At 39.9% G+C, this 27,556-nt stretch overlaps 1 protein-coding gene across 2 annotated transcripts in view; it reads left to right on the top strand.

The window, feature by feature from the left end:
* LOC132400035 (short transient receptor potential channel 4-associated protein-like) overlaps positions 1-27,556 on the top strand; it is a 152,891-nt gene that overhangs the window by 101,177 nt on the left and 24,158 nt on the right. Inside the window, exons 6-11 of one of the 2 annotated variants that reach the window (XM_059981111.1) lie at positions 5,918-6,046; positions 9,560-9,761; positions 10,327-10,512; positions 17,705-17,847; positions 18,238-18,366; positions 24,804-24,862. In XM_059981111.1, the coding sequence (XP_059837094.1) occupies positions 5,918-6,046; positions 9,560-9,761; positions 10,327-10,512; positions 17,705-17,847; positions 18,238-18,366; positions 24,804-24,862 (848 nt within the window). The remainder of the gene's footprint in view (positions 1-5,917; positions 6,047-9,559; positions 9,762-10,326; positions 10,513-17,704; positions 17,848-18,237; positions 18,367-24,803; positions 24,863-27,556) is intronic. The other variant, XM_059981112.1, reaches the window with a different exon arrangement.

Raw genomic sequence — 27,556 nt, 5'->3', positions numbered from 1 at the left:
GAGACTTGCCAAAGGGGGTGTTACTAAGTACTGACCATGCAGTGGGCCCAAACTTTGCTTCGGGCTCTTTTCCTTTTTTGTTATTTTGAAACTGTAAAAGATGGAAAATAAAAAGTAATCTTGCTTAAAGTATTAAAGAAATGTGTTGTCTTTAACTTTATGCCTTTTGGAAACCAGGTCATCTTTTACTCATTTAGCTATTCACATTAACAGAAATTTTGAACGGGGTGCCCAAACTTTTGCATGCCACTGTATATTATCGACAGACTTTGCAACAAAGCCATCAGTTCCATTATCCAAATCATAGACAATCAATGTGAAAAGAAGCAGTCCCAGTACTGACCCCTGAAGAACGCCACTAGTCACCAGCAGCCAACCAAAAAAGGCCTGTTTTATTCCCATTTGCTGCCTTCTGCCTGTCAGCTATTCCATTATCCATGCAAGTATCTTTCCTCATGTTTCGCACCTTATCAAATGCCCTCTGAAAATCTAAGTAAATGACATCCACTGCCTCTCCTTTGTCTACCCTACGTGTTACTTCTTTGAAGAAGTTGGAACAGATTTGTCAGGCAAGATTTCCCTTGACAGAAACAAGACTTATTTTATCATTATCATCAGTCTCAAAGTATCCTGAAACCTCATCCTTAATAATAGACTCCAACACTTTCCCAACCGTTGAGATTAGGCAAACTGGTCTACACCCTTTACTTTTGCCTTCTCCATTCTTAAGTGACATTTGCAATCTTCCAGTCCTCTGGGACCATGCCAGAATCAAGTGATTCTTGAAAGATCATGACCAATACATCTGCTATCTCTTCAGCAACTTCATTCAGGACTCAGGGATGTAGTCCATCTGGTCCACGTGATTTATCCACCTTAAGACCTTTCAGTTTGCTTCTCACTTATTCCTTTGTAATAGCAGTGACACTCACTCCCACTCCCTCACACTCACAGATGTTTGGCACACTGCTAGTGTCTTCCACAGTGAAAGCTGATGCAAAGTACCCATTTCTTTGTCTCTCTCCCCGCCCCCCCCCCCCCCATTACTACCTCACCAGCATCATTTTCCAGTGGTCCAATATCAGCTCTCACCTCCCTTTTACTATTTTCATAACTGAAAAACTTTTAGTATCCTGCTTTATATTTTGGCTAGTTTGCCCTCATATTTAACCTTTTCTCTTAGATTTTTTTACTTGCCTTTTGTTGGATTTTAAAAGCTTCCCAATCATGTAACTTCCCACTCACTTTTGCTACCTTATATGCTCTTTCCTTAGCTTTAATGCAGTTCTTGACCTCCCTCATCAGCCATGGTTGCCCAACCCTGCCATTTGAGAATAACTTCTATGGGACATGTCTATCCTGTGCCTTGTGAACTATTCCAAAAAAACTTCAGCCATCTCTGCTCTGCTGTAATCCCTGCTTTCTACCTTATTACCTATATTTTCTCTTTAAGACTTGCTCTCATTTGCTACTGACAGGACGGCAAAATTTTTAGGTAACAGAACACCCAAACCTCCTGTCACACCATACAAAAGCTAATCGTACATTGACCCCCAAACCCTCTGTCACACCACACAAAAGCTAACAAAGCATCGACCTCCAAGCCCTCCGTCAGACCGCACAAAATCTAACCATACATTGACCCCAATACCTCTATCACATAACACAAACACTAACTGTACATCAACTCCCAAACCTTCCGTCACACTGTACAGAAACTAACCATACATGAACCCTCCCCAAACCCTCCATCACACAGAACAAAAACTCACTGTACATCAACTCCCCAAACCCTCTATCACACCGTACAAAAACTAACCGTACATCGACCCCCAAATCCTCCGTTACACTGCACAAAAGCTAACAAAGCATCGACCTCAATAGACAATAGACAATAGGTGCAGAAGTAGACCGTTCGGCCCCTCGAGTCTGCACCGCCATTCTGAGATCATGGCTGATCATTCACTATCAATACCCAGTCCCTGCCTTGTCCCCATATCCCTTGATTCCCCTATCCATAAGATATCTATCCAGCTCCTTCTTGAAAGCATCCAGAGAATTGGCCTCCACCGTCTTCCGAGGCAGTGCATTCCACACCTCCACAACTCTCTGGGAGAAGAAGCTCTTCCTCAACTCTGTTTTAAATAACTGACCTCTTATTCTCAATCCATGCCCTCTGGTACTGGGCTCTCCCAACATCTGGAACATATTTCCTGCCTCAATCCTATCAAATCCTTTAATTATCTTAAACGTTTCAATCAGATCCTCTCTCAATCTCCTCAATTCCAGTGTGTACAAGCCCAATCTCTCCAATCTCTCTGCGTAAGACAGCCCTGCCATCCCAGGAATCAACCTAGTGAATCTACGCTGCACTTCCTCAATTGCCAGAATGTCCTTCCTTAAACCTGGAGACCAAAACTGTACACAATATTCCAGGTGTGGTCTCACCAGGGCCCTGTACAAATGCAAAAGAACATCCTTGCTCTTGTATTCAATTCCCCTTGTAACAAAGGCCAACATTCCATTTGCCCTCTTCACTGCCTGTTGCACTTGCTCATTCACCTTCATTGACTGGTGAACTAGGACTCCTAGGTCTCTTTGCATTTCTCCCTTACCTAACTCGACACCGTTCAGACAATACTCTGCCCTCTTGTTCCAGCTTCCAAAGTGGATAACTTCACATTTATTCACATTAAATGACATCTGCAAGTATCTGCCCACTCACTCAGCCTATCCAAGTCTCCCTGTATTCTCCTAACGTCCTCTTCGCATGTCACACTGCCACCCAGTTTAGTATCGTCAGCAAACTTGCTGATATAGTTTTCAATGCCCTCATCTAAATCATTGACAAGCCCTCCAAGCCCTCCGTCAGACCGCACAAAATCTAACCATACATCGACCCCCAATCCCTACATCACATAACACAAAAACTAACCGTACATTGACCCCGAAACCCTCCATCACAAAATCAGATCCAACCTCGCACCCAGGCCAGTTGTATGAGCACTGGAACTCCTCTACCTCGACTTAATCATAAGATGTAGGAGCAGAATTTGTACATTCAGCCTATCAAGTCCACCATGGCTGATCCCAGATCCCATTCAATCCATACACCTGCCCTCTCACCATATCTCTTGATGCTCCAACCAACCAGGAACCTTTGAACTTCTTTAAAAATACCCACGGATTGGCCTCTGTCACAGTCTGTGGTGGAGCATTCCACAGATTCACCACCCTTTGGCTAAAAATATTCTTCCTTCTGTTCCAAAAGGTCGCCCTCAATTTTGAGGCTGTACCCTCTCGCTCTAGGTACCCCCACCATAGGAAGTATCCTTTCCACATCCACCCTATCTAGTCCTTTCTTCGTTTGGTAGGTTTCAATGAGATCCCCACACATTCTTCTAAATTCCAATGAGTACAGGCCCAAAACTGCCAGATGCCCCTCATATGTTAACCCCCTTCATTTCTGAATCATCCTCGTGAACCTCCCCTGGACTCTATCCAATGACAACAGATCCGTTCTAAGATAAGGAGCCCAAAATTATTGACAATACCCCAAGTGTGGCTTCACTAGTGTTTTATTTTATATTCTGTTCCCCTTGAAATAAATGCCTACATTGCACTTGTCTTCTTTACCACGGACTCAACCTGTAAATTAAGCTTCTGGGAGTTTTGCACAAGGACTCCCAAGTCCCTTTGCGCCTCTCTTTGAATTTTTTTCCCCATTTAGATAATAGTCTGCACTGTTGTCCCTTTTACCAAAATGCATTATCATTCATTTCCCAACACTGTATTCCATCTGTCACTTTTTCTCCCATTCTTCCAATTTGTCTAAGTCCTGCTACAATCACATTGCTTCCTCAGCACTACCTACACCTCAACTTATCTTCATATCATCTGCAAACTTTGTCACAGAACCATCAATTCCACTATCTAAATCATTGACAAACAATATGAAAAGTAGCGGTCCCAATACTTGACCCCTGAGGAACACCACTGGTCACTGGCAGCCAGCCAGAAAATGTCCCCTTTATTCCCACTCGCTGTCTGATGATTATAGCCATTCCTCTATCTATGACAGTGTATTTCCTGTAACACCGTAGAATTTTCTCTTGTTAAGCAGCCTCATATGAGGCACCTTATCAAATGCCTTCTGAAAATCTAAGTAAATGACATCTGCTGCCTCTCCTTTGTTCTTGTTAATTTCTTGAAGATTTCTAACAGTTTTGACAGGCAAGATTTCCCTTTACAGAAGCCATGCTAACTTGACTTATTTTATCATTAGTCTCCCAAGTACCCAGAAGGCTCATCCTTAATAATAGACTCCAACACTTCCCCAACCACTGAGGTTAGGCTAACTGGCCTGTAATTTCCTTTACTTTGCCTTCCTCCCTTCTAAACAAGTGGAGTGACATTTGCAATCGTCCAGTCCTCCAGGACCATACCAGAATTAAGTGATTCTTTGAAAGATCATGATCAATGCATCCGTTGTCTGTTCAACAACCTTTCAGGACTATGGGATGTAATCCAATTGACTTATCCACCTTGAGACCTTTGAGTTTGCCTAGCATTTTTTCCTTTGTAATAGCAATGGCACTCACTCCTGCTCCCGGACCTCTTGCATCTAGCTGGTGTCTTCCACAGTAAAGACTTATTAAGTTCATATATTATTTCTTGGCCCCCATTACTACCTCACCAGCATCGTTTTCCAGTGGTCCAGTATCAGCTCTCACCTCCCTTTTATTCTTTATATAACTGAATAAAAATTTAGTATCCTGTTTTATATTATCAGCTAGTTTGCCTTCAAAGTTCATCTTTTCCTTTCTCATAGCTTTTTTAGTTGTCTTTTGTTGCATTTTAATAACTTCCCAATCATCCAATTTCCCATTCACTTTTGTTACTTTATATGCCCTTTCCTTGGCTTTTATGCAGTCCTTAACTTCACCTGTCAGCCACGATTGCCTACCCCTGCCATTTGAGAACAACTTCTGGGGGGACATATCTATCCCGCACCTTGTGAACTATTTGGAACGGAGTGAAAGACTTCTCTCCAAATGGCTCACTCCATCTGCGTCAATTCTGATATGTACCAGCATTGTTCATCCCTCGAGTTCACTTACCTTCATTGGCCTCTTCATTGCGGTGATAATTCACTCAATTTACTTCAGAAAAGGTGTTACTAGTAATGTTTTAGTCAAATTTTTTTGCCTTTTGAACTATCAGTGTTCTGTCGAATGTGTGAAATCTTGTCAGTTTGTGCAATAATCACGCTGTCTGCTGATAACTAATAATAATATCTGAAGAAACAAATGGGGCTTCAATGTAATCTTGCATCTGAAAAATGACATCTCTCGTCATTGTAGCACAGTACTGTCAGCCAGATGGGAATTTCTGCTTCGCACTCTAGAATTCAAACGCCACCCCACCATTCTGATTCGGAAGTAGAGCTGCCATCACCAAGCTCAAATTGGGAAGCATTTTTGTTGAAGCTATTATACTTTTTGGTGGGGAGTAGAGCAAAAGCAAGTCCTGATCTGGTTTTTAAGGAGCATTAACTTGAAGTGATAAGTATGTGCATTTGCATGGCACCTTAATGAAGTGCAGTGAAAACATTATTGAAGCGTAAATAAGTTAGGTATTTGTTCCACATATTCCACCATATCAAGATAGTGCCAAAGTTTCTTATCAAACATTTGAGATTAAAGTGGGTTACTAGGATACTGGAAACCTGATGTAATGTAAAACAGATTTGGGGAGAAGTGAAGAAATTAGAATTTGAAAAGAACCCAAGATGATTTGGGAACTCCAAATAACACAGACATGAGGGATTTAGCCATTGTCAATATTTATTCTGGAAAATGTGTGGTTGCAAGGTAGTGTTCAAGACCGATATAGCAGCATCCTCTCTTATTTTCAGACTGATGGGGTGACTAAGCGTCTCTCAGAACGGAATGAGTTTGTACTGTTTCTCTTCACACTCATGACAAATAAGAAGACCTTTTTGCAAACGGCTACGCTAATAGAAGATATCCTTGGAGTTAAAAAGGTCTGTGTATTTTACTTTAGAATGTTGTGAATGTGTATTAGGAGAACATTGTTTTCTTTATGCTCCTTTCCAACCACTTTCAGAGGTGAGTCTGGAAACATGATCTCACTTTGGCACCACAGTTTCAAAGTTTGCTGTGTCTGGAACTTTGTTCTCAACACTCAAATTCAATTTTTAATCCGAGGTTGTTTTCTTCAGTTCAAAAGGACAATGTTCTTCCAAGTGGTTGGCACTGTCATCTCACAGCTCTGACGACCTGATCACATCCTGACTTAAACCACAATAGATAAGAGCATAATTAGTTCGTTTGGCCCATCAAGTCTGTTCTGCCATTTCATCATAAACGGATCAGCGCCAATTACCTGCCCGCCTCCACCCCCGTATCCTTTCATGCCCTGACCAGTGAAGAATCTGTCAACCTCTGCCTTAAATATACATAAAGACTTGGCCTCCACAGCCACATGTATCAAAGAATTCCACAAATACATCACTCTGGCTAAAGAAATTCCTCATCTTTTTTCTAAAAGGTCGCCCCTCTATTCTCAGGCTGTGCCTCTAGTCCTAGACTCTCACATATGAAACATCCTCTCTACATCCATTCTATTAAGGCCTTTCAATATTTAATAGGTTTTAATTGGGTCACCTTCATTCTTCTTAATTCCAGTGAATACAGGCCCAGATCCATCAAAGGTTTTACATATGACAAGCCGTTCAAACCTGGAATCATTTTCGTGAACCTCCTTTGAACCCTCTCTACTGTCAGCACAGCCTTTCTAAGAGAAGGGGCCCAAACCTGCTCACGATATGCCAAGTGAGGCCTCACCAGTGCTTTATAAAGCCTTAATATTGCATCTTTGCTTTTATATTCTAGTCTTTTGGAAATGAATACTGACATCATATTTGCCTTCCTCACCACCCAGTCAACCTACAAATTACCCTTTGGGGAGTCCCGCACAAGGACTCCCAAGTTCCTTTGCGCCTCAGATTTTTGAATTTTCTCCAAGTTTTATATTTTCTACCAAAGTGCATGACCATACACTTTGACACTATATTTCATCTGCCATTTCTTTGCCCGTTCTACTAATCTGTCTAAGTCGTTCTGTAGCCTCTCTACTTCCTCAAAACTACCTGTCCCTCCACCTATCCTTGTACCATCTGCAAACTTTGCAACAAAGCCATAAATTCCACCACCCAAGACATTGACGTATAACATAAGAAGAAACAGTCCCATCACGTACCCCTGTGGAACACTACATCACCGGCAGCCAGCCAGAAGGGGCTCCCTTTATTTCCACTCTTTGCCTCCTGCAAATCAGCCACTGCTTTATCCATATTGGTATATTTCCTGTAATACCTTGGGCTTGTAGCTTGTTAAGCAGCCTCACATGTGGCACCTTGTAAAAGGTCTCCAAGTATACAACATCCACTGATTTCTCTTTTGTCTTTGAGGGCTGTCTGAGAGAGTTAGCCTGCCAGGACTTGTCTGAGATCAAGAGATCACGGAGTGAGTTGGAGACAGTTCCTTGTTGACTTTAAGCGCCATTTTTAAAGAGTGAGTGAAGCCTGGCGAGGTGTCAGCAGATCAGGAGATTGTTTGGGTTAATAGTAAGGTCCAATTAAAAGAAGTGAGTTTTAAGTGGAATGGCCATTGTGTGAGCAGTGAGATTTTGTTAAGAATAGGTAGAGCCTAGTACTTAAGCTTGAGAAGGGTGTTAGCTGAGGCAATAGAATGCTCCTTCCATGAGATGTGGGATTTCAGGATACCTAACTGTCTTCCTGATGACTACATCTCCAAGAAGTGCTCCTGACTGACCAGAAACTCAGGACCATCCGGAAGTTTGAAAACATAGGTGATGGAATGCCAGAGTAGCCTCGATGAAGCAAGTGACCTTATTCCTTTCCAATGTCTTATGGTCTTATGGTATGTGATCTTCTTTTCATGATTGTGTGTGCTTTCTATGCCCACAGCTGGCTTCCTCTCACATTCTAAATGCAGGCTGGTCGGAGTTGGTTGGGTGTCTAATGTAAATTTCTCCATGTACATCAGTGTCAGAAAAGGTGAGGATATGAAATGAGGATACAAGAAGTGGGAAAAATTGATATTCCTCTGGTTGGACCTTTGATGAGAACATTTGCACTCATGGGACTTGCACTTATGAGTACAATAGTTAGGATGTCATGTATATGTTGTTGGTGAAACCACATCCGGAATATTGTGATAAGACTGTTTACCTTACTGTAAGAAGGATGTAGAAAAGGTGCAGAAAAGTTTCAAGAGGATGTTGCCAGACTGAAGACTTGAGTTATAATGGGGGACTAGAAAGGCTAGGGCTGTTTTTCTTGGAGTGCAGGATGCAGGTCATTGGGTCCAGAGAACTTTTTTCCCCAATAATTTCATTAACAATTTTGTGCAATGCTGATTTCTTTTACCTCATTTATTCCTGACATACAGTGCTCCACTATTTCAAGAAGGCTTTTTGTCTTCTGTGGAAAATAAACAGAGTATACCTTAACTTCCTTTGGGTTCCTGCTCTACCCCTAGACTCATTAGCACCAAACTTCTTGGTGTTCACCTGGCGGAGAATCTCACCTGGTCCCTCAACACCAGCTCCATAGCAAATAAAGCCCAGCAGCGTCTCTACTTTCTGCGAAGGCTGAGGAAAGTCCATCTCCCACCCCCCATCCTCATCACATTCTACAGGGGTTGTATTGAGAGCATCCTGAGCAGCTGCATCACTGCCTGGTTTGGAAATTGCACCATCTGGGATCGCAAGACCCTGCAGCGGATAGTGAGGTCAGCTGAGAAGATCATCGGGGTCTCTCTTCCTGCCATCACAGACATTTACACTACACACTGCATTCACAAAGCAAACAGCATTATGAAGGACCCCAGGCACCCCTCATACAAACTCGTCTCCCTCCTGCCATCTGGGAAAAGACACCGAATCACTTGGGCTCTCACGACCAGACTATGTAACAGTTTCTTCCCCCAAGCTATCAGACTCCTCAATACTCAGAGCCTGGACTGACACCTTACTGCCCTATTGTCCTGTTTATTATTGATTGTAATGCCTGCACTGTTTTGTGCACTTTATGCAGTCCTAGGTAGGTCTGTAGTCCAGTGTAGTTTTTTTTTTCTCTATGTTTCTTATGTAGTTCAGTCTAGTTTTTGTACTGTGTCATGTAACAGCATGGTCCTGAAAAACGTCTCATTTTTACTATGTACTGTACATAGCAGTTATGGTCGAAATGACAATAAAAGTGACTTGACTTAAGTCTAACGTTTCATGTTGATGTGCAGACTGAAGGCTGACTGCATCAGTCTCATATAAGCCATTGTTTATATTGGTTGGTCCCATTTATTGGGATGAAAAGTGTAAATGCAGGTAATAACTTTTAGCTTGATATCTTAGGTTAATTTCTAGTGCCTTTTAGTATTTTTTTAAAATCTCAAACACCTAAGAAAATAGTTCTGAATAGTTCTCACTTTACATTGGCATTATTTATTTCAAGGAGATGATCCAGTTACAGGATATTCCAAACCTTACAAACCTGGTCGCTAGTTTTGACCAGCAACAACTTGCTAATTTCTGTCGGATTCTTTCGGTGACAATCTCTGAACTGGACACAGGAAACGATGACAAACACACACTGCTTGCCAAAAATGCACAACAGAAGAAAGCTGTAGGACCTTCACGAGCAGAGAACAACCAAGGTAGGGTGTGATCCATATTTGGAGCTTAATTTACACTGTCAGCTAGGTACTGACTACCATTTTTGTATTGTAATGCAATCTCAGTTATTTTTCCTTTTTTTTGTGAGTGAAATTGACTTTCTTCCTTTACCTCATGACTCATTTACCAATCCTGTTTTCCCATGAGAGAAATCAATATGTTCAATTTTAAACCAGAAGCCAGAATTTTATTATATTCATGCGAAATTTGTATTCAAATTTAACTTTCTTTAAAAAATGTTGATTGGAGGTGATCATGAGTTTTATCAGAGGAGGCACGGGAGACTGCAGATGCTGGAACATGAACAAAAAACAATATATTGGAGGAACTCGGCAGATCATGCAGCATCTATTGGAGAAAATAAATTGCTGATGTTTTGGCTCAAAACTCTTCAGGACATGATTTTTATCAGAACTATATTCTGGGCACAGTTTGTTGGCTTCTCTTCCATCATTGCTTTTGTTATTCTTGCACATGAAGTCTATTCTGTAACCGGAAGAATGTAGTTCAGGTATTCAAATATAACCTCTTTTAATCCCAATGTAGTAACCCTTTTAAATATTCCTGGATTCATTGAACGTTTGTGTAAACTGGCCACGCGTAAGGTCTCTGAGACAGCAGGCTCAAACTTGCAGGAGCTAGAAGAATGGTATACATGGCTCGACAACGCATTGGTTTTTGATGCCTTAATGCACATGGCCACTGAAGAAGCTGACCAAAGCAGTAGCACAGGTATGTCTGATGCACTCAGCTACTTTCTTTCTTTCTAAATCTTTTTTTTATTATTAGTAATATGGACAGAATACAAATGATATATTAATAAAGAAATTACAAATATACAAATTCCATTACAGATGAAAAAAACATAAACAATAGTTATAATATAAATGAGTTTACCAAGACATAAACCATACAATATATGTATGAACATGGTAAGTCTAAATATTTCATAATATATGATATAAAAAAACAGAAAAAAGAAAAAAAAATATAATGCAAAATTAGCTAATCTACTAATCTAATAACTAATAAAGAAGAAAAAAGAAGCAAAAAAAAGGGAAAAAAGGGGGCTGTTTATAATATCTCACAAGAATAAATATTCATCAATGCCGTCACTTCCGGTCCTCTCAACATACATAAGCTAAAAGCTGGGAAATCAAATGAACTTGGAACAGGGTCATATTACATCATATGAAAATGTTGAATAAATGGTCTCCATAACTTTTCAAATTTAATAGAAGTCTCAAAAACACCACTTCTAATTTTTTCTAAATTTAAACATAACATAGTTTGAGAGAACCAATTAAATACAGTGGGAGGATTAATTTCCTTCCAATTCAACAATATAGATCTTCTAGCCATCAGAGTTAGAAATGCAATCATTCAACGGGCAGAAGAAGATAAATGCAGTGAGTCTAACATTGGTAAACCAAAAATTGCGGTAATAGGATGAGGTGGTAAATCAATATTCAAAACCGCAGAGATAATATCAAAAATATCTTTCCAATATTTTTCCAAAAATGAACAAGACCAAAACATATGAGTTAAAGACGCAATTTCAGATTGACATATATCACAGATAGGACTAATATAAGAGTAAAAATTAGCTAATTTATCCTTGGACATATGGGCCCTTTGTACGACCTTAAATTGTATTAATGAATGTTTGGCACATATCGATGATGTATTAACTAATTGAAGAATTCTATCCCAATTCTCACTAGAAATAATAAGGTTAAACTCTCTTTCCCAATCCTTTTTGGTCTTATAAAGGGGCTCTGAACGTATCTTCATAATTATAAAGTTTTGAAATAAGCCCTTTTTGAAAAAGGTCTAATTCAAATAAACACTCCAAAATATCTGAAGGCACAAAATTTGGAAACGTAGGGAGTACAGAAAATGTCTAATCTGTAAATATCTAAAAAAATGAAATCTAGGCAAGTTATATTTGTTGGATAATTGCTCAAAAGACATAAAACAATTGTCCAAAAATAAATCAGAAAATCTTAGTAATCCCTTAGTTTTCCAAGCCAAATAAGCTTGATCTATAATGGAAGGGTGGAAAAAACAATTAGATACAATAGGACTATTTAAAACGAATTGAGTCAACCCAAAAAATCTCCGAAATTGAAACCATATACGTAAAGTATGTTTAACTATCGGGTTGTCAATTCGTTTCGGCAATTTAGAAAGAGCAAAAGGGAGAGAAGTCCCTAAAATAGAACCCAGAGCATAAGCTGATACAGATTTCATTTCTAAACTCACCCAACGAGGGCGGAAAGATCCACCCCAATCTTTCAACCAGCATAACAAGTATCTAATATTAACTGCCCAATAATAAAATCTGAAATTAGGTAATGCTAACCCGCCTTCCTTTTTTGTCTTCTGTAAATATATTTTACCTAACCTGGGATTTTTATTCTGCCATATATATGAGGAAATTTTTGAATCAACATTAGTAAAAAAAGATTTTGGAATAAAAATTGGTATCGCTTGAAAAATATATAAAAACTTAGGTAAAATAACCATCTTAATAGCATTAATCCTACCTATTAGGGATAAAGATAATGGTGACCACTTAGTAAACAAACCTTTAATCTGTCAATTAAGGGTAAAAAATTAAATCTAAATAAATCTTTATGGTTTTTTGTGATTTTGATCTCTAAATAAATAAAAGAATCATTAACTAATTTAAAAGGTAAATTTCCATAAATTGGGACCTGTCTATTCAAAGGAAACAATTCACTTTTATTTAGATTTAACTTATACCCAGAAAACTCACTAAATTGAGCCAATAATGATAAAACTGCTGGGATAGATTTCTCCGGGTTAGAAATGAATAGTAATAAATCATCTGCTTACAAAGATAACTTATGAATGTCTGTCCCACGATTAATACCCAAAATATCCTGTGATTGTCTGATGGCAATTGCTAAAGGTTCTAAGGCAATGTTAAAAAGTAATGGACTAAGAGGTCATCCTTGTCTAGTGCCCCGAAATAGGCGAAAAAAGGGAGATCTTTGATTATTGGTAAACACGGAGGCTACTGGAGTATGATAAATCAATTTAATCCACGATATGAATATCGGACTAAAATTAAACTTCTCCAACACATTAAATAAGTAAGGCCATTCAGCTCTTATCAAATGCTTTCTCCGCATCTAATGAAATCACGCATTCTGAAGTGTCATGTGAGGGAGTATAAATAATATTCAATAATCTCCTAATGTTAAAAAAAGAATTGCGATTTTTAATAAAACCGGTTTGATCTTCTGAAATAAGTTTGGGTAATACCTTCTCCAATCTAGATGCCAGTAACTTGGAAACAATCTTGGAGTCTACATTCAATAAAGATACTGGTCTGTAGGATGCACAGTTAGTAGGGTCTTTATCTTTCTTCAATATTAGAGAAATGGAAGCTCTATAAAAAGATTGTGGCAAATTCCCCAATCTAATGGCTTCCTCAAAAACCTTATATAACCAAGGGGAAAGAGTAGCAGAAAAAAATTTTAAAAATTCAACTGTATAACCATCTGGACCCGGTGCTTTCCCAGAATTCATTGAGGAAATAGCCCCTTTAATTTCTACATCCGTAATAGGAGTATCCAATATTGAAAGATCATCAGATGATAATCTTGGAAAATTTAATTTCCCAAGAAAATCACACATGGTATTACGATCCTGAGGAAATTCAGATTGATACAGGGAGGTATAGAAGTCTTGAAATGCCTTATTTATCTTATCATGGTTAACTGTCAAATTCCCATTCTGCTGACAAATCTTATTGATTTGACGTTTAACCAAAGCATTCTTCAATTGACTAGCTAACAGTTTACCAGCTTTATCACTATGTATATAAAAATCAGATCTAGTTTTCATTAATTGATTTTCAATCGAGGATGTAAGTAATAAACTATGTTCCATTTGAAGTTCAACCCTTTGTTTGTAAAGCTCCTTACTAGGAGCAATTGAATATTTCTTATCAATCTCTTTAATTTTATCAACCAATAAAAGAGTTTCCGTCTTAGTACGTTTTCTCAAACCAACAGAATAAGAAATAATCTGTCCACGTATATACGCTTTAAAAGTGTCCCAAAGTGTTCCGCAGGAGATATCATCTGTAGAATTAGTTGAAAAGAAGAAGTCGATCTGCTACTTCATAACTTTTATAAAGTCCGAGTCTTGCAATAAGGTAGAGTCAAATCGCCATTGTCTGGCATTAGAAACTGTATCCGTAAATTTCATAGAAAGTAATAATGGAGCATGATCAGAGATAGCTATAATATCATAGTTACAACCGATTACCAATGGAATAAAACAAGAGTCTACAAAAAAATAATCAATTCTGGAATAAGAGTGATAAACATGTGAAATAAAAGAAAACTCTTTGTCATTGGGATGCCGAAATCTCCCAAACATCAAATTGTCATTGTCAGTCAAAAAAGAGTTAATACAAGTGGCCGACTTATTAGGTAAAGTCTGAATAGATAAAGATTTATCCATCAAAGGATTTAAACAACAATTAAAGTCACCACCCATTATTAACTTATATTCATTTAGATTGGGTAAAGAAGTAAATAAGGACTTAAAAGAGTCAGGACAATCCACATTTGGAGCATAAACATTAACCGAAGCAACCTTTTTATTACAAAGTAAACCCATAATTAACAAAAATCTACCATTCGGATCCGAAAAAATATCATGTTGAACAAATGGAATAGAGGAGTCAATAAAAATTGAAATTCCTTTTACTTTGGCGTTCGAATTTGCGTGATGCTGTTGACCCCGCCAAAATCTAAAAAAACGAAATTTGTCCTCCTTCCTCACATGGGTTTCTTGTACAAAAATGATATGAGCATTAAGCCTTTGGAATACTTTGAAAATCTTCTTTCATTTAATTGGATGATTTAAACCATTAGCATTCCAAGACACAAAATTAATGGTCTGAGCCATAATTCTAAAATCAACCCTTTGGTATAGAAAGGGTTAACCAACTTGTAAACTCATGCACCCGGAAGAGGAACAAAAGTAAAGAGAGGACCCGGAAGTGACGACAACACAGACATATTTGAAGTTCAAAAACAGCCCAAATGAAAAAACTAACACAAACTGATGCAAAAAAAATAGAATTAGAAAACAGACCATCCCCCCACCCCCCAAGAAAAAGAGAAAAAGCCAAAATATGACTTAAAAAAGGAAAGAATGAGACTAATTCTACCCCTATGTCAGCAAAAGAACATATATAAAGGATATATATTAAAAAAAAATCACCCCAACTTTAAAAATTAAAATCGCTATAATAGAAACCATATTTCTAAGTATAGTTAGTTGTAAAAAAATAAGAATATAGTCACTAAAAAAAACTTATAAATCGGGCTCTAGCCCAGTCAAAACAAAAAATATTTAAGCTATGATAAGCGATGCATTGTAGGAAGAAGACGAAAGAAAGAAAAAAATAACGCCATCTTAAGCAAAACCAAAAATCTTTTTTAAAAAACCACCATCTTAAGCAAAAAAAATTCACCTTCAAAGAGTTAAAAATATACCTTCGAAGGAACAAAGTTAATAGACAAGAAAGTAGTATAATGGTTAAAGTGTATAAGGCAAAACAATTGATATAACGAAAACACACTTTAACTTAAGTATAAAGTATAGGATGAACCTACACCAAGAACCAGAGGTTAATTCTGGTTTAAGAAATCGAGAACCATCTTACACGATCAGAATCGTTCATTTTTTAGAGAGTGGTGTCTATAGCAGTAGGGAAGTTCTTCTCCAGATAATTTCTCGCTTCTGAAGTTGAAAGAAAAATCTGGCGTGGAGCATTCGACGGAGAGATTCGAAGCTTCGTAGGGTATAGGAGCGCAGGTTTCAGATTTTTCTCATAACATTCAGCCATCAACGGTTTAAAAACAAGCCTTTTTTTTTAAAGGTCAGGACTAAAGTCTTCAACCAGACGGAAGCAGTAATCTTGGAATTTAACCATTCCTGCCCGACAAGCTGCACGTATAAGTTGTTCTTTGTCGTGTACATAATGGAACCGGGCAATTACAACCGAAGGTTTGTCTGTAGCACTCGGTGATCTACGCCGAATTCTATGTGCCCGATCCAATAAAGGAGGGTTATTCAGGAAAATCGTCGGAAACGCTTCTTTTAAAAGTTGAGCAAAATATTTCGAAGGGTCATCTTTTTCTATGCAGTCTGGAAGACCAAGTATACGTAGGTTCTGTCTTCTGGACCGATTCTCAAAATCGTCACTCTTGGCTTTAACGGCTTCCATCAGCTTTATGGTCGAAATTAAATCCTGTTGCAGTTTTTCAATAGTCAAATCTCGCTTCCGAGCATCATCTTGCAGAGTCGCGATAAGAGCTTGTTGCTGATTAATTACTAAATCCGTCTTAACCATGTACTCTTGAAAAGCCTTTATATCTTCTTTAAAAAATTGTTGTAGTTGATCAAATTTTTTGTCCAAAACCTCCATAAACAATTCATAAGTTAATTGAGTTTGTTGTGGCGGAGCCTGCTTCTTTCCGTTACCGTTCGGATTGCGTCCGGGTTCTCATCCCTTAGACCTGAGAGACATTTCTGTTTGCATATCTTCAAAAGTTCACAACAAACTCTTGGCAGTAAGTTAAAAAAAAATTAACAAAGTGACTTTCGGTATAGGTAAAAATAAGCTGAATAAGGGTGATCAAAGGTTAAAAAAAAAGTAAAGGTTATGGAGCGAATCCAAAACAGTACTCACTCCATGAGCGTCTCCCGCTGACCTCTGCACTCAGCTACTAACAGTAACTCAGAATGTACAGCACTTTAACAGGCTATTGATCAATCTGATGTTGAATCTATAAAAGCTGCCTAAGACACCCCTTCATCACTTTACATCAGTATATCCTTTAGTTCTACTTCTCCAGTACCCACTTACATTTGCAAGCCACTTGCAGATGTAGCTCCTACAGTATTTTGGCCTTCTTTCTTGTTTTTTGTATTCTTGCTAGATTGTGTGTAGTTCTGTTCACCACAGTATTATACCATAAGACGTAGGATCAGAATTAGTCCATCTGGCCCATCGAGTATGCTCTGCCGTTCAATCATGGCTGATCCTTTTCCTCAACCTCAGTTCCCGGCCTTCTCCCCCGTGTCCTTTGATGCCATGTCCAATCAAGAACCTATCGATCTCTGCCTTAAGTACACCCAATGACTTGGCCTCCACAGCTGCACATGGCAGCAAATTCCACAAATTCACAACCATTTGGCTAAAGAAATTTCTTTGCAACTCTGTTTTGAAAGGGCACTCCTCTATCCTGAGGGAGTGCACTCTTGTCCTAGACTCTCCCACCATGGGAAACATCTTTTCCACATCTACTGTGTCTGGGCCTTTCAGTATTTGAAAGGTTTCAGTGAGATCCCCCTCATCCTTCTTACAAACCCCATTTCCAGAAAAGTTGGGATATTTTCCAAAATGCAATAAAAACAAAAATCTGTGATATGTTAATTCACGTGAACCTTTATTTAACTGACAAAAGTACAAAGAAAAGATTTTCAATTGTTTTACTGACCAACTTAATTGTATTTTGTAAATATAAATTAAGTTTATATTAATTACTGGTGGGCACACACCAGTAAGGTTAAAAGGAACAAAAGAATTAATCAAATTGTGTGGGAAGTGGTTAGGCCAGACTTGTCTTAAAGAAACATTCTTAGATTTGGAAAAAGAAAAGTAGATTCTTAACTTTGAGCATTGTATCAGAATTTGGAATAGGAAGTGTTGGAGGCATGTTTATTGGACATCCTTGTTCCCTTCATTGTAATTGCAAATTTGGTATACAGGGATCTTGAACCTTCAACAATGTATTTCAGAACTGCAAAAACAATTTGTTGATTGTACACTGTGAATCCTTATTTAAGCGTTATTCTTCACATTCAGAGTCCGCAGATGAGAGTGTGTTGGCTGCCAGCCAGCTCAGGAGCCGGCTTCCTCAGTCCATGAAGATCATGCATGAGATCATGTACAAAGTGGAAGTGTTGTATGTGTTATGTGTACTGCTGATGGGAAGGCAGCGAAACCAGGTGAGTGAGAAAAGCAGAATTAATAAACAGTTAACCAAGCCCACTCAACAAGAAGATAATGAAGTCAAATGATGAGTGTTTTCCTGATCTTCAGTAAAATTATTATGGTTTTCACAGTAATGGATCATTTCATGCATTTTAGCATCCATAACTGAATGCAAGTCAGGTGGAAGTTCTTGTTTGTTTATTTATTAGTTGATGATGCTTGGGCAATTTTTAATCCCTCTTCACCCTTGGGTTCACTTGGTAAAATTACAGCTGAAGTGGCTTGCTTTAGTATTTGGGTTACAAGTTACTTAATAAAAAGCAGAAACTGAAAGCTTTGGACAACATAGACATGCTTACTGATTTTGAAAATCAGCTGAAGAATAATTTCTCTGGTTCTTTCAGGTTCACAAAATGTTGGCAGAATTTCGACTTATTCCTGGACTTAATAATCTGTTTGATAAACTAATATGGAGGAAACATTCTACTAATCATGTCCTGCATGGGCAAAACCAAACCTGTGACTGCAGCCCAGTGAGTATGCTTGCAGGAATTGAGGAAATAACAAGCCAGGTAGACAAAGGAGAGAGTCAGTGGATGGTGTTTACTTGGATTTTCAGAAGGCCTTTGATAAAGTGCCGCACTTGACACTGATAAACAAGATAAGATCCCATGGTATTACAGGAAAGATGTTAGCACGGATAGAAGACTGACTGACAAGCAGGAGGCAAAGGGTGAGAATAAAGGTTGGCTGCCATTGACCAGTGTTGTTCTGCAAAGGTTGGTGTTGGGACCAGTTTTTTTTTCCACATTGTATGTTAGTAATTTGGATGGTGGAAATGATGGCTTTGTGGCTACGAAGATAGGTAGAGGGGCAGGTAGTGTTGACGAAGCAGGATGCCTGCAGAAGGATTTAGATAGATTAGAAAGAAGTGGCAGATGTAATGTAGCGTAGAAAAGTGTATGGTCATACATTTTGGTTGAAGAAATAAAGGTGTAGACTATTTTCTAAATGGAGAGAAAATTTTAAAATTAGAGGTGCAAATGGACTTCGGAGTTGTACAGGATTCACTAAAAGTTAACTTGCAGGGTAACTTAAGGAAAGCAAGTTCAACGTTAAAATTCATTATGAAAGGTTTAGAATATAAAAGCAAGGATATTTGCTTTTCAATCGAAGCAAGAGGCTGAGAGTGAAAGACTGAAGCATCGCAGAGGGAAGCTTGTTTTTCTTTTCTTTAACTGATCGGGGAAAAGAGGCTAGACTGCGCAGGCGCGTGACATAGCGCGCCGAAGTTTAAAAGAAAGTCCGCTGTATACAGCGGCCATCATCATAGCAGCCATCGTTGGAGTGGACGGAGTTGGAGTGGGACGACTTTGGCTCAGTCAGGCTTTGGCAAGAAACAGGCAGAGGCGAGGGGAGGTTCCGGTGAGTTTCTGTTTTTCTTTTTTTTTGTTCAGGCTAGCGAATATGCCAGGCAGGATGTTGGAATGCTCCTCTTCCAGGATGTGGGAAGTCAGGGAGACCTCCAGTGTCCCTGACAACGATACCTGCAAGAAGTGCATCCAGCTGCAGCTCCTAACTGTTAGGGAACTGGAGCAGGAGCTGGATGACCTCCGGATCATTCAGGAGACTGAGCAGTTTATAAGTAGTAGATTCCGGGAGGTAGTTATACCTAAGGAACAGGGCACAGGTAATTGGGTTACCGTCAGGCGAGGGAAGGGGAAAGGGCAGGTAGTGCAGGGTTCCCCTGTGGCCATTCCCCTCCAAAACAGGTATACCGATTTGGATACTGTTGGGGGGATGGCTTACCTGGGACAAGTTGTGGCAGCCAGTTCTCTGGCATTGAGTCTGGTTCTGCAGTGCAGAAGGGAGGGAGGAAGAGGAGGAGAGCGGTAGTGATAGGGGACTCCATAGTCAGGGGTACAGACAGGAGATTCTGTGGTTGTGACAGAGACTCCCAGATGGTTTGTTGCCTCCCAAGTGGCAGGGTCAGGGATGTCTCTGATCGTGTGCACAGCATTCTGAAGTGGGAGGGTGATCAGCCAGATGTCGTGGTACACATCGGTACCAATGACATAGGTAGAAAGAGTCAGGAGGTCCTGAAGAGTGAGTACAGAGAGCTTGGTAGGAAGTTGAAAAACGGAACCTCAAGGGTAGTAATCTCCGGATTGCTGCCTGTGCCACGTGCCAGTAAGGGTAAGAGTAAGATGCTCTGGCAGATGAACACGTGGCTGAGAAACTGGTGTAGGGGGCAGGGTTTCAGTTTTCTAGATCATTGGGACCTCTTCTGGGGCAGGTGGGACCTGTACAAGAGAAATGGGTTACACCTGAACTACGAGGGGACCAATATACTTGCAGGGAGGTTTGCTAGTGTTATTGGGGAGGGTTTAAACTAGAATTGCAGGGGGATGGGAACCAGAGTGCCAGACTGGATAGTGGAACGGGGGTAAAAATAAATGATGTTAGTAGTTCATGCAAAGTCACAAATAGTAAGGTTGTGTGTGGTGGTAACAATCTTCTGAGATGAGTATATTTCATTGCAAGGAGTATTGTGGGAAAGGCAGACGAGCTGAGGGCCTGAATTGACACATGGAATTATGACATCACAGCCATTACTGAAATTTGGCTACAGGAGGGGCAGGACTGGCAGCTCAATGTTCCAGGGTTCCAATGTTTCAGGCATGATAGAGGCAGAAGGATGAATGGTGGGGGTTGGCTTTGCTAGTCAGAGAGAATATTACAGTGGTGCTTTGGCAGGACCACTGAGGCCATATGGGTGGAGCTGAGAAACAGGAAAGGTATGACCATATTAATGGGGTTGTATTATAGACCACCCAATAATCAGTGAGAATTGGAGGAGCAAATCTGCAGAGAGATAGCAGACAACTGCAGGAGACAAAAAGTTGAGATTGTAGGGGATTTTAATTTTCCGCACATTGTTTGGGACTCCCATACTGTTAAAGGTCTAGATGGGTTAGAGTTTGTGAAATGTGTTCAGGAAAGTTTTCTAAATCAATATATAGATGTACCAACTAGGAAGGATGCAATATTAGATCTGCTATTAGGAAATGAGTTAGGGCAGGTGACAGAAGTGTGTGTAGGGTAACACTTTGGTTCCAGTGATCATAACGTCATTAGTTTCAACTTGATCATGGAATAAAGATAGATCTGGTCCTCGGGTTGAAATTCTAAAAAGGCCAAATTTGAAGAAATGAGAGAGGATCTAAAAAGCATAGCTTCGGACAGGTTGTTCTCTGGCAAGGATGTGATTGGTAAGTGGGAGGCCTTCGAAGGAGAAATTTTGAGAGTGCAGAGTTTGTATATTCCGGTCAGGGTTAAAGGCAAAATGAATAAGAATAAGGAACCTTGGTTCTTGAGGGATATTGGAACTCTGATAAAGAAGAAGAGAGAGATGTATAACATGTATTGGCAACAGGGAAGAAATAAAATGCTTGAGGAGTATAAAAAGAGTAAGAAAATACTTATGTAATGAACCAAAAGAAATGGGAGCAATATTAAATGGGTTTTTTGCATCTGTATTTACTAAGGAAACTGGAATGAAGTCTGTGGAAACAAGGCAAACAAGTAGGGAGGTCATGGAACTTATACAGATTAAAGAGGAGGAGGTGCTTGATGTCTTGAGGCAAATCAGAGTAGATAAGCCCAGGACCTGACAGGGTATTCCCTCGGACCTTGAAGGAGACTAGTGTCGAAATTGCAGGGGCCCTGGCAGATATATTTAAAATGTCGATATCCACGTGTCAGGTGCCGGGGGATTGGAAGATAGCTCATGTAGTTCCGTTGTTTAAAAAAGGCTCAAAAAGTAAGCCAGGAAATTATAAGCCGGTAAGTTTGACATTGGTAGTAGGTAAATTATTGGAAGGAATACTAAGAGATAGGATCTACAAGTATTTGGATAGACAGGGACTTTTTAGAAAAAGTCAGCATGGCTTTGTGCGTGGTAGGTCATGTTTAACCAATCTGTTAGAGTTTTTCGAGGAAGTTACCAGGAAAGTGGATGAAGGGAAGGCAGTGGATGTTGTATACATGGGCTTCAGTAAGGCCTTTGACAAGGTCCCGCATGGGAGGTTAGTTAGGAAGATTCAGTCGCTAGGTATACATGAAGAGGTAGTAAATTGGATTAGACTTTGGCTCAGTGGAAGAAACCAGAGAGTGGGTGGAGGCCTGTGACTAGTGGTGTGCCACAGGGATCAGTGCTGGGTCCATTGTTATTTGTCATCTATATTAATGATCTGGATGATAATGTGGCAAATTGGATCAGCAAATTTGCTGATGATACAAAGATTGGAGGTGTCGTGGACAGTGAGGAAGGTTTTCAAAGCTTGCAGAGGGATTTGGACCAGTTGGAGGAATGGGCTGAAAAATGGCAGATGGAGTTTAATGCGGACAAGTGTGAGGTATTGCACTTCAGAAAGCCAAACCACAGTAGAACATATAAGGTAAATGGTAGGACACTGAGGAGTGCAGTAGAACAGAGGGATCTGGGAGTACAGATACAAAATTCCCTAAAAGTGGCATCACAGGTAGATAGGGTCGTAAAGAGAGATTTTGGTACATTGGCCTTTATAAATCAAAGTATTGAGTATAAGAGTTGGAATGTAATGGTAAGGTTGTATAAGACATTGGTGAGACCGAATTTGGAGTATTGTGTGCCATTTCGGTCACCTAATTACAGGAAGGATATTAATAAGGTTGAAAGAGTGCAGAGAAGGTTTACAAGGATGTTGCCGGGACTTGAGAAACTGAGTTACAGATAAAGGTTGAATAGGTTAGGTTTTTATTCCCTGGAGCGTAGGAGAATGAGGGGTAATTTGATAGAGGTGTATAAAATTATGATGAGTATAGATAGAGTGAATGCAAGCAGGCTTTTTCCACTGAGGCTAGGGGAGAAAAAAACCAGATGTCATGGGTTAAGGGGGAAGGGGAAAATGTTTAAAGGGAACATTAGAGGGGGCTTCTTCATGCAGAGAGTGGTGGGAGTGTGGAATGAGCTGCCAGATGAAGTGGTGAATATGGGTTCACTATTGACATTTAATAAAAACTTGGACAGGTATATCGATGAGAGGGGTTTGGAAGGATATGGCCCAGGTGCAGGTCAGTGGGATTAGGCAGAAAAATAGTTTGGCACAGCCAAGAAGGGCCAAAAGGCCTGTTTCTGTGCTGTAATGTTCTATGGTTCTGTATAATGAAAAAGCTTTATAAGGATTGGCATTGTGAGCAGTTTTTGACCCCTTATCTAAGAAAAGATGTGCTAGCATTGGGGAGGTTGACGAGAATGATTCTGAGAATGAAAGGGTTATAATATGAGGAGCATTTGATGACTCTGGGCCTGCACTCACTGTAGTTTAGAAGATTGAGATGGCACAGGAGTACATTCAACCAGAGACTCATTCCACCAAGATGTAACACTGAGCATCATAGGAAGTCATTCCTACTTGTGGCCATCAAACTTTACAACTCCTCTCTTGGAGTGTCAGACACCCTGAGCCAATAGGCTGGTCCTGGACTTATTTCCACTTGGCATGATTAACTTATTATTTAATTATTCATGGTTTTATATTGCTATATTTCTTCGCTATTCTTGGTTGGTGCGGCTGTAACAAAACCCAATTTCCCTCGGGATCGATAAAGTATGTCTTTCTGTCTGTCTCATTGAAACTTATCGAATATTGAAAGGTCTAGAATGGTGGATATGTAGAGGATGAGAGGGCACAGCCTTAAAATAGAGGGTCTCCCATTTAGAACAGGTGAGGAATTTCTTCAGCCAGAGGGTGGTGAATCTGTGGAATTCATTGCCGTAGACAGCTGTGGCCAAACCATTGAGTATACTTAAAGTGGAGATTGATAAGTTATTGATCAGTTAGGGCATCAAAGGTTGTGGGAAGAAGGCAGGAGAATGGGATAATAACTCAGGCAAGATGGAATGGCAGAGCAGACTCAATGGGTTGAATGGCCTAATTCTGTTCCTATGTTTTATGGTCTTAAGCAATTGATATGTAATAACTTGGAAACAGCCATTTTCTTTTCTTCTGATATAATATGCAATTTTCTTGATGGTCTAGTCAAAAATTTTTTGCTAGTCCAGTGTAGAACTGGACCACTTGTTGAACTGTTCTGTTACAGCACTTGTGCACTACTTGAATCTCCTCCCATCTTTACTCATCTAAATTTATCTGTGTGATCCTCTGTTTCCTTCTCCACAGTTACTTGTGCAGTTTCTTAAATGTTTCTTCACAATTAATTTCAACCACCCTCAGCTTCACATTCTTGGCACTGTGCTGACTTCTTGTGGCTATATTATTACGATAATTTCTAGTTAAGCTCTCTTCCATTAGGAAAAAGGCACCCCACCTATATTCATTGATACACATATCATGTTTTCATATTTCTTTACAGCATAGACCATTTAGCCCATTGCTTAACCTGAGTCTCCAGAATAATCTCTTCATTCCCACTCCCCCACACCTTTATACCCTCTTCATTCACGTGCCTGTTAGCAGTCACTTACATTAATGCTGGTTGAGAGTTGACAATTAACCAACAACCTGCACTTGACTCCCTGCCCATTTCATCTTGATGGCAAAGTTACAATATTATGTTCTTGTCTTTACAGTAATAATCAGTAATCTGAACCATGATTCCTGTATTTAATCTTGTTTATCTTCAAAGGTTACAATGGATAAAATGCAGCAGTGATTTTGGAAAAACTGAATAATACAAAGAGATGGGCTATTTAGGAATGAGATGAGGCAAAATTCACCTAGTGGTGAACTTTGATCATTTTCTACCTTGGAAGCTCAGTCTTTGAGTTTTCATTGATATCTGGATAAGAAAATTGAGGAATGAGGTAATGGCACTAAGGTAGACAGTTGTTTGTAATCTTATGAAAGTTCAGCTGGCCTCATTGTGCTTCTGTTTTCTGTGTTCTTATATTTGCCTTCTTTCACAGGAAATTTCCTTGAAAATCCAATTCCTAAGGTTGCTGCAGAGTTTCAGTGATCATCATGAGTGAGTATTAGAAAATAATTACAGTTTGGTGGCCCTTGTGATTATTTGGAGAATTCTCTTAAGGCAGCAGACTGGGAATCCATGCAGAAAGAAATGCAGAGACTGAAGCAAAAGTTAGAAAAGAGAAGTAAATCGTGGAGTACAGAAAAGTCAAATGCAAAGGACACAAAGGTTACCAGATTCTAAATTAGTGTACGGGTGCTTTATCTGAATGCCCAAAATATTCGAAACAAATTCAGTGAACTTGTGGCACAAATCGGTATGAAAGGCTATGATTTACAGGGCATTACAGAAATGTTGTTTCTGGGTGGGGATGATTTGGGTTTAAACATTCAAGTGTATCCGGTAATACGGAAGGATAGGAAGGCAAAGAGTGGTTGTAGACGGGTCATATTCTGCATGGAGGTCAGTGACCAGTGATGTGCCTCAGATCTGTTCTGGGACCCTTACTCTTTGTGATTTTTATAAATGACCTGGATGAGGAAGTGGAGGGATGGGTTAGTAAGTGTGCTGATGACACAGAGGTTGGGGGTGTTGTGGATAGTGTGGAGGGCTGTCAGAGGTTGCAGCAGGAAATCAATAGGATGTAAAACTGGACTGAGAAGTGGCAGATGGAGTTCAACCCAGATAAATGTGAGGTGGTTCATTTTGGTAGGTCAAATATGATAGTAGAATATAGTATTAATGGTAAGACTCTTGGCAGTGTGGAGAATCAGAAGGATCTTGGGGTCCGAGTCCAAAGGATGCTCAAAGCTGCTGTGCAGATTGACTGTGTAGTTAAGAAGGTGTACGGTGTATTGGCCTTCATCAACTGTGGGATTGAGTTTAAGAGCTGAAAGGTAATGTTACAGCATATAGGCCCCTGTTCAGGCCCCACTTGGAGTACTGTGCTCAGTTTTGATCACCTCACTACAGGAAGGATGTGGAAACTATAGAAAGGGTGCAGAGGAGATTTACAAGGATGTTGCCTGGATTGGGGAGAATGCCTTATAAGAATAGGTTGAGTGAACTCAGTCTTTTTTCCTTGGAGCAGTGGAGGATGAGAGGTGTATAAAATGATGAGAGGCATTGATCATGTGGATAGTCAGAGGCTTTTTCCCAGGGATGAAATGGCTATCACGAGAGGGCACAGTTTTAAGGTGCTTGGAAGTAGGTACAGAGGAGATGTCAGGTAAGTTTTTTTTACTCAGAGTGTGGTGAGTGTGTGGAATGGGCTGCCACCAACAGTGGTGGAGGTGGATATGATAGGGTCTTTTGAGAGACCTTTAGATAGGTACATGGAGCTTAGAAAAATAGTGGGCTAGAGGGTAACCTTAGGTAATTTCTAATTGCATGTTCGGCACAGCATTGTGTGCCAAAGGGCCTGTATTGTGCTGTAGGTTTTCTATGTTTCTATAAAGGTGAGGGAGGTTGGGTAGCTAACACTCCTAAGTATGAGATCAGGGTGATACTGAGAGGAAATATTAAGAACTAAGCAGCAGAATGTTGAGTATCTAGAAGTAGCACGGGGGAAAATATCACTGGTAGAAGTTGCCAGTAGTGCACCAAATCATAAGATTATATTGGCACAGGCAATAAGCTTAAAAATATCTGATGCATGTAAGAATGGAATGATAGCTGTCGTGAGAAACTTCAGCTGACAACATGCAAGTTGACTGCAGCAGTCTTGAGGAGGACATTCCTTGAATGTTTTCTTGAACAGCATGTTAGTGAACCTACAAGAGAAAATGCTATCTTAGATCTGGTCCTGTGCAATGAGACAGGTAAAATTAACATCTTATAGTTAGGGATCCTCTCAGAAAGAGTTTTCATACCAATGGAGTATGCAATAGATTAAAGCCAGTGTATTATGCCTAGACAAAAGCGACTACAGTGGGATGAGGGAGGAGCTGGCGAGCGTAGACTGATAACACAGATCATGTGGTGCGATAGATAAGAAACAGTAGAAAGCTTTCAAAGTGATTTTTCATGGTGCTCAACAGAAGTGCATTCCAGTTAAAAGCAAGGACAGTAAGTGTGGAAAGAACAACCTTTGGATAATGAAGGAAATAAAAGAAGGTATCAAACTAGAACAGAGGCAGAGTAGTTATCATGAGGCTTTAGCTCTTCAAGGCTGCAGCAAGGAGAGGCTTCAGTCAGAGAAAAAAAAGCTGGTTACTGAAAACCTACAGCACAATACAGGCCCTTCAGCCCACAATGCTGTGCCGAACATGCACTTACTTTTGAAATTACCTGAAGTTACCCATAACCCTCTATCTTTCCAAGCTCCATGTACCTATCCAGGAGTCTCTTAAAAAACCCTATCATATCTGTTTCCACCACCGTCACTGGCAGCCCATTCCATGCACTCACTATTCTCTGCGTAAAATAAGCTTACCTCTGACATCCACCCTGTACCTACTTCCAAGCACCTTAAAACTGTGCCCTCTTGTATTAGCCATTTCAGCCCTGGGAAAATGCCTCTGACTATTCACATGATCAATGCCTCTCATCCTCTGTCGCTCCAAGGAGAAAAGGCCAAGTTCATTCAAGCTACTCACGTGAGGCATTCTCCCCAATCCGGGCAACATCCTTGTAAATCTCCTCTGCACCCTTTCTATGGTTTCCACATCCTTCCTGTAGTGAGGTGACTAGAACAGAGCACAATACTCCAAGTGGGGTCTGACCAGGGTCCTGACATCAGTAACATTACCT

The sequence above is a fragment of the Hypanus sabinus genome, chromosome 9, assembly GCF_030144855.1.
Source record: "Hypanus sabinus isolate sHypSab1 chromosome 9, sHypSab1.hap1, whole genome shotgun sequence".
In the NCBI taxonomy this organism is placed as follows: domain Eukaryota; kingdom Metazoa; phylum Chordata; class Chondrichthyes; order Myliobatiformes; family Dasyatidae; genus Hypanus; species Hypanus sabinus.
The sequence above is the reverse complement of the archived record's forward strand: the minus strand, read 5'-3'. Positions and strand labels throughout refer to the sequence as shown.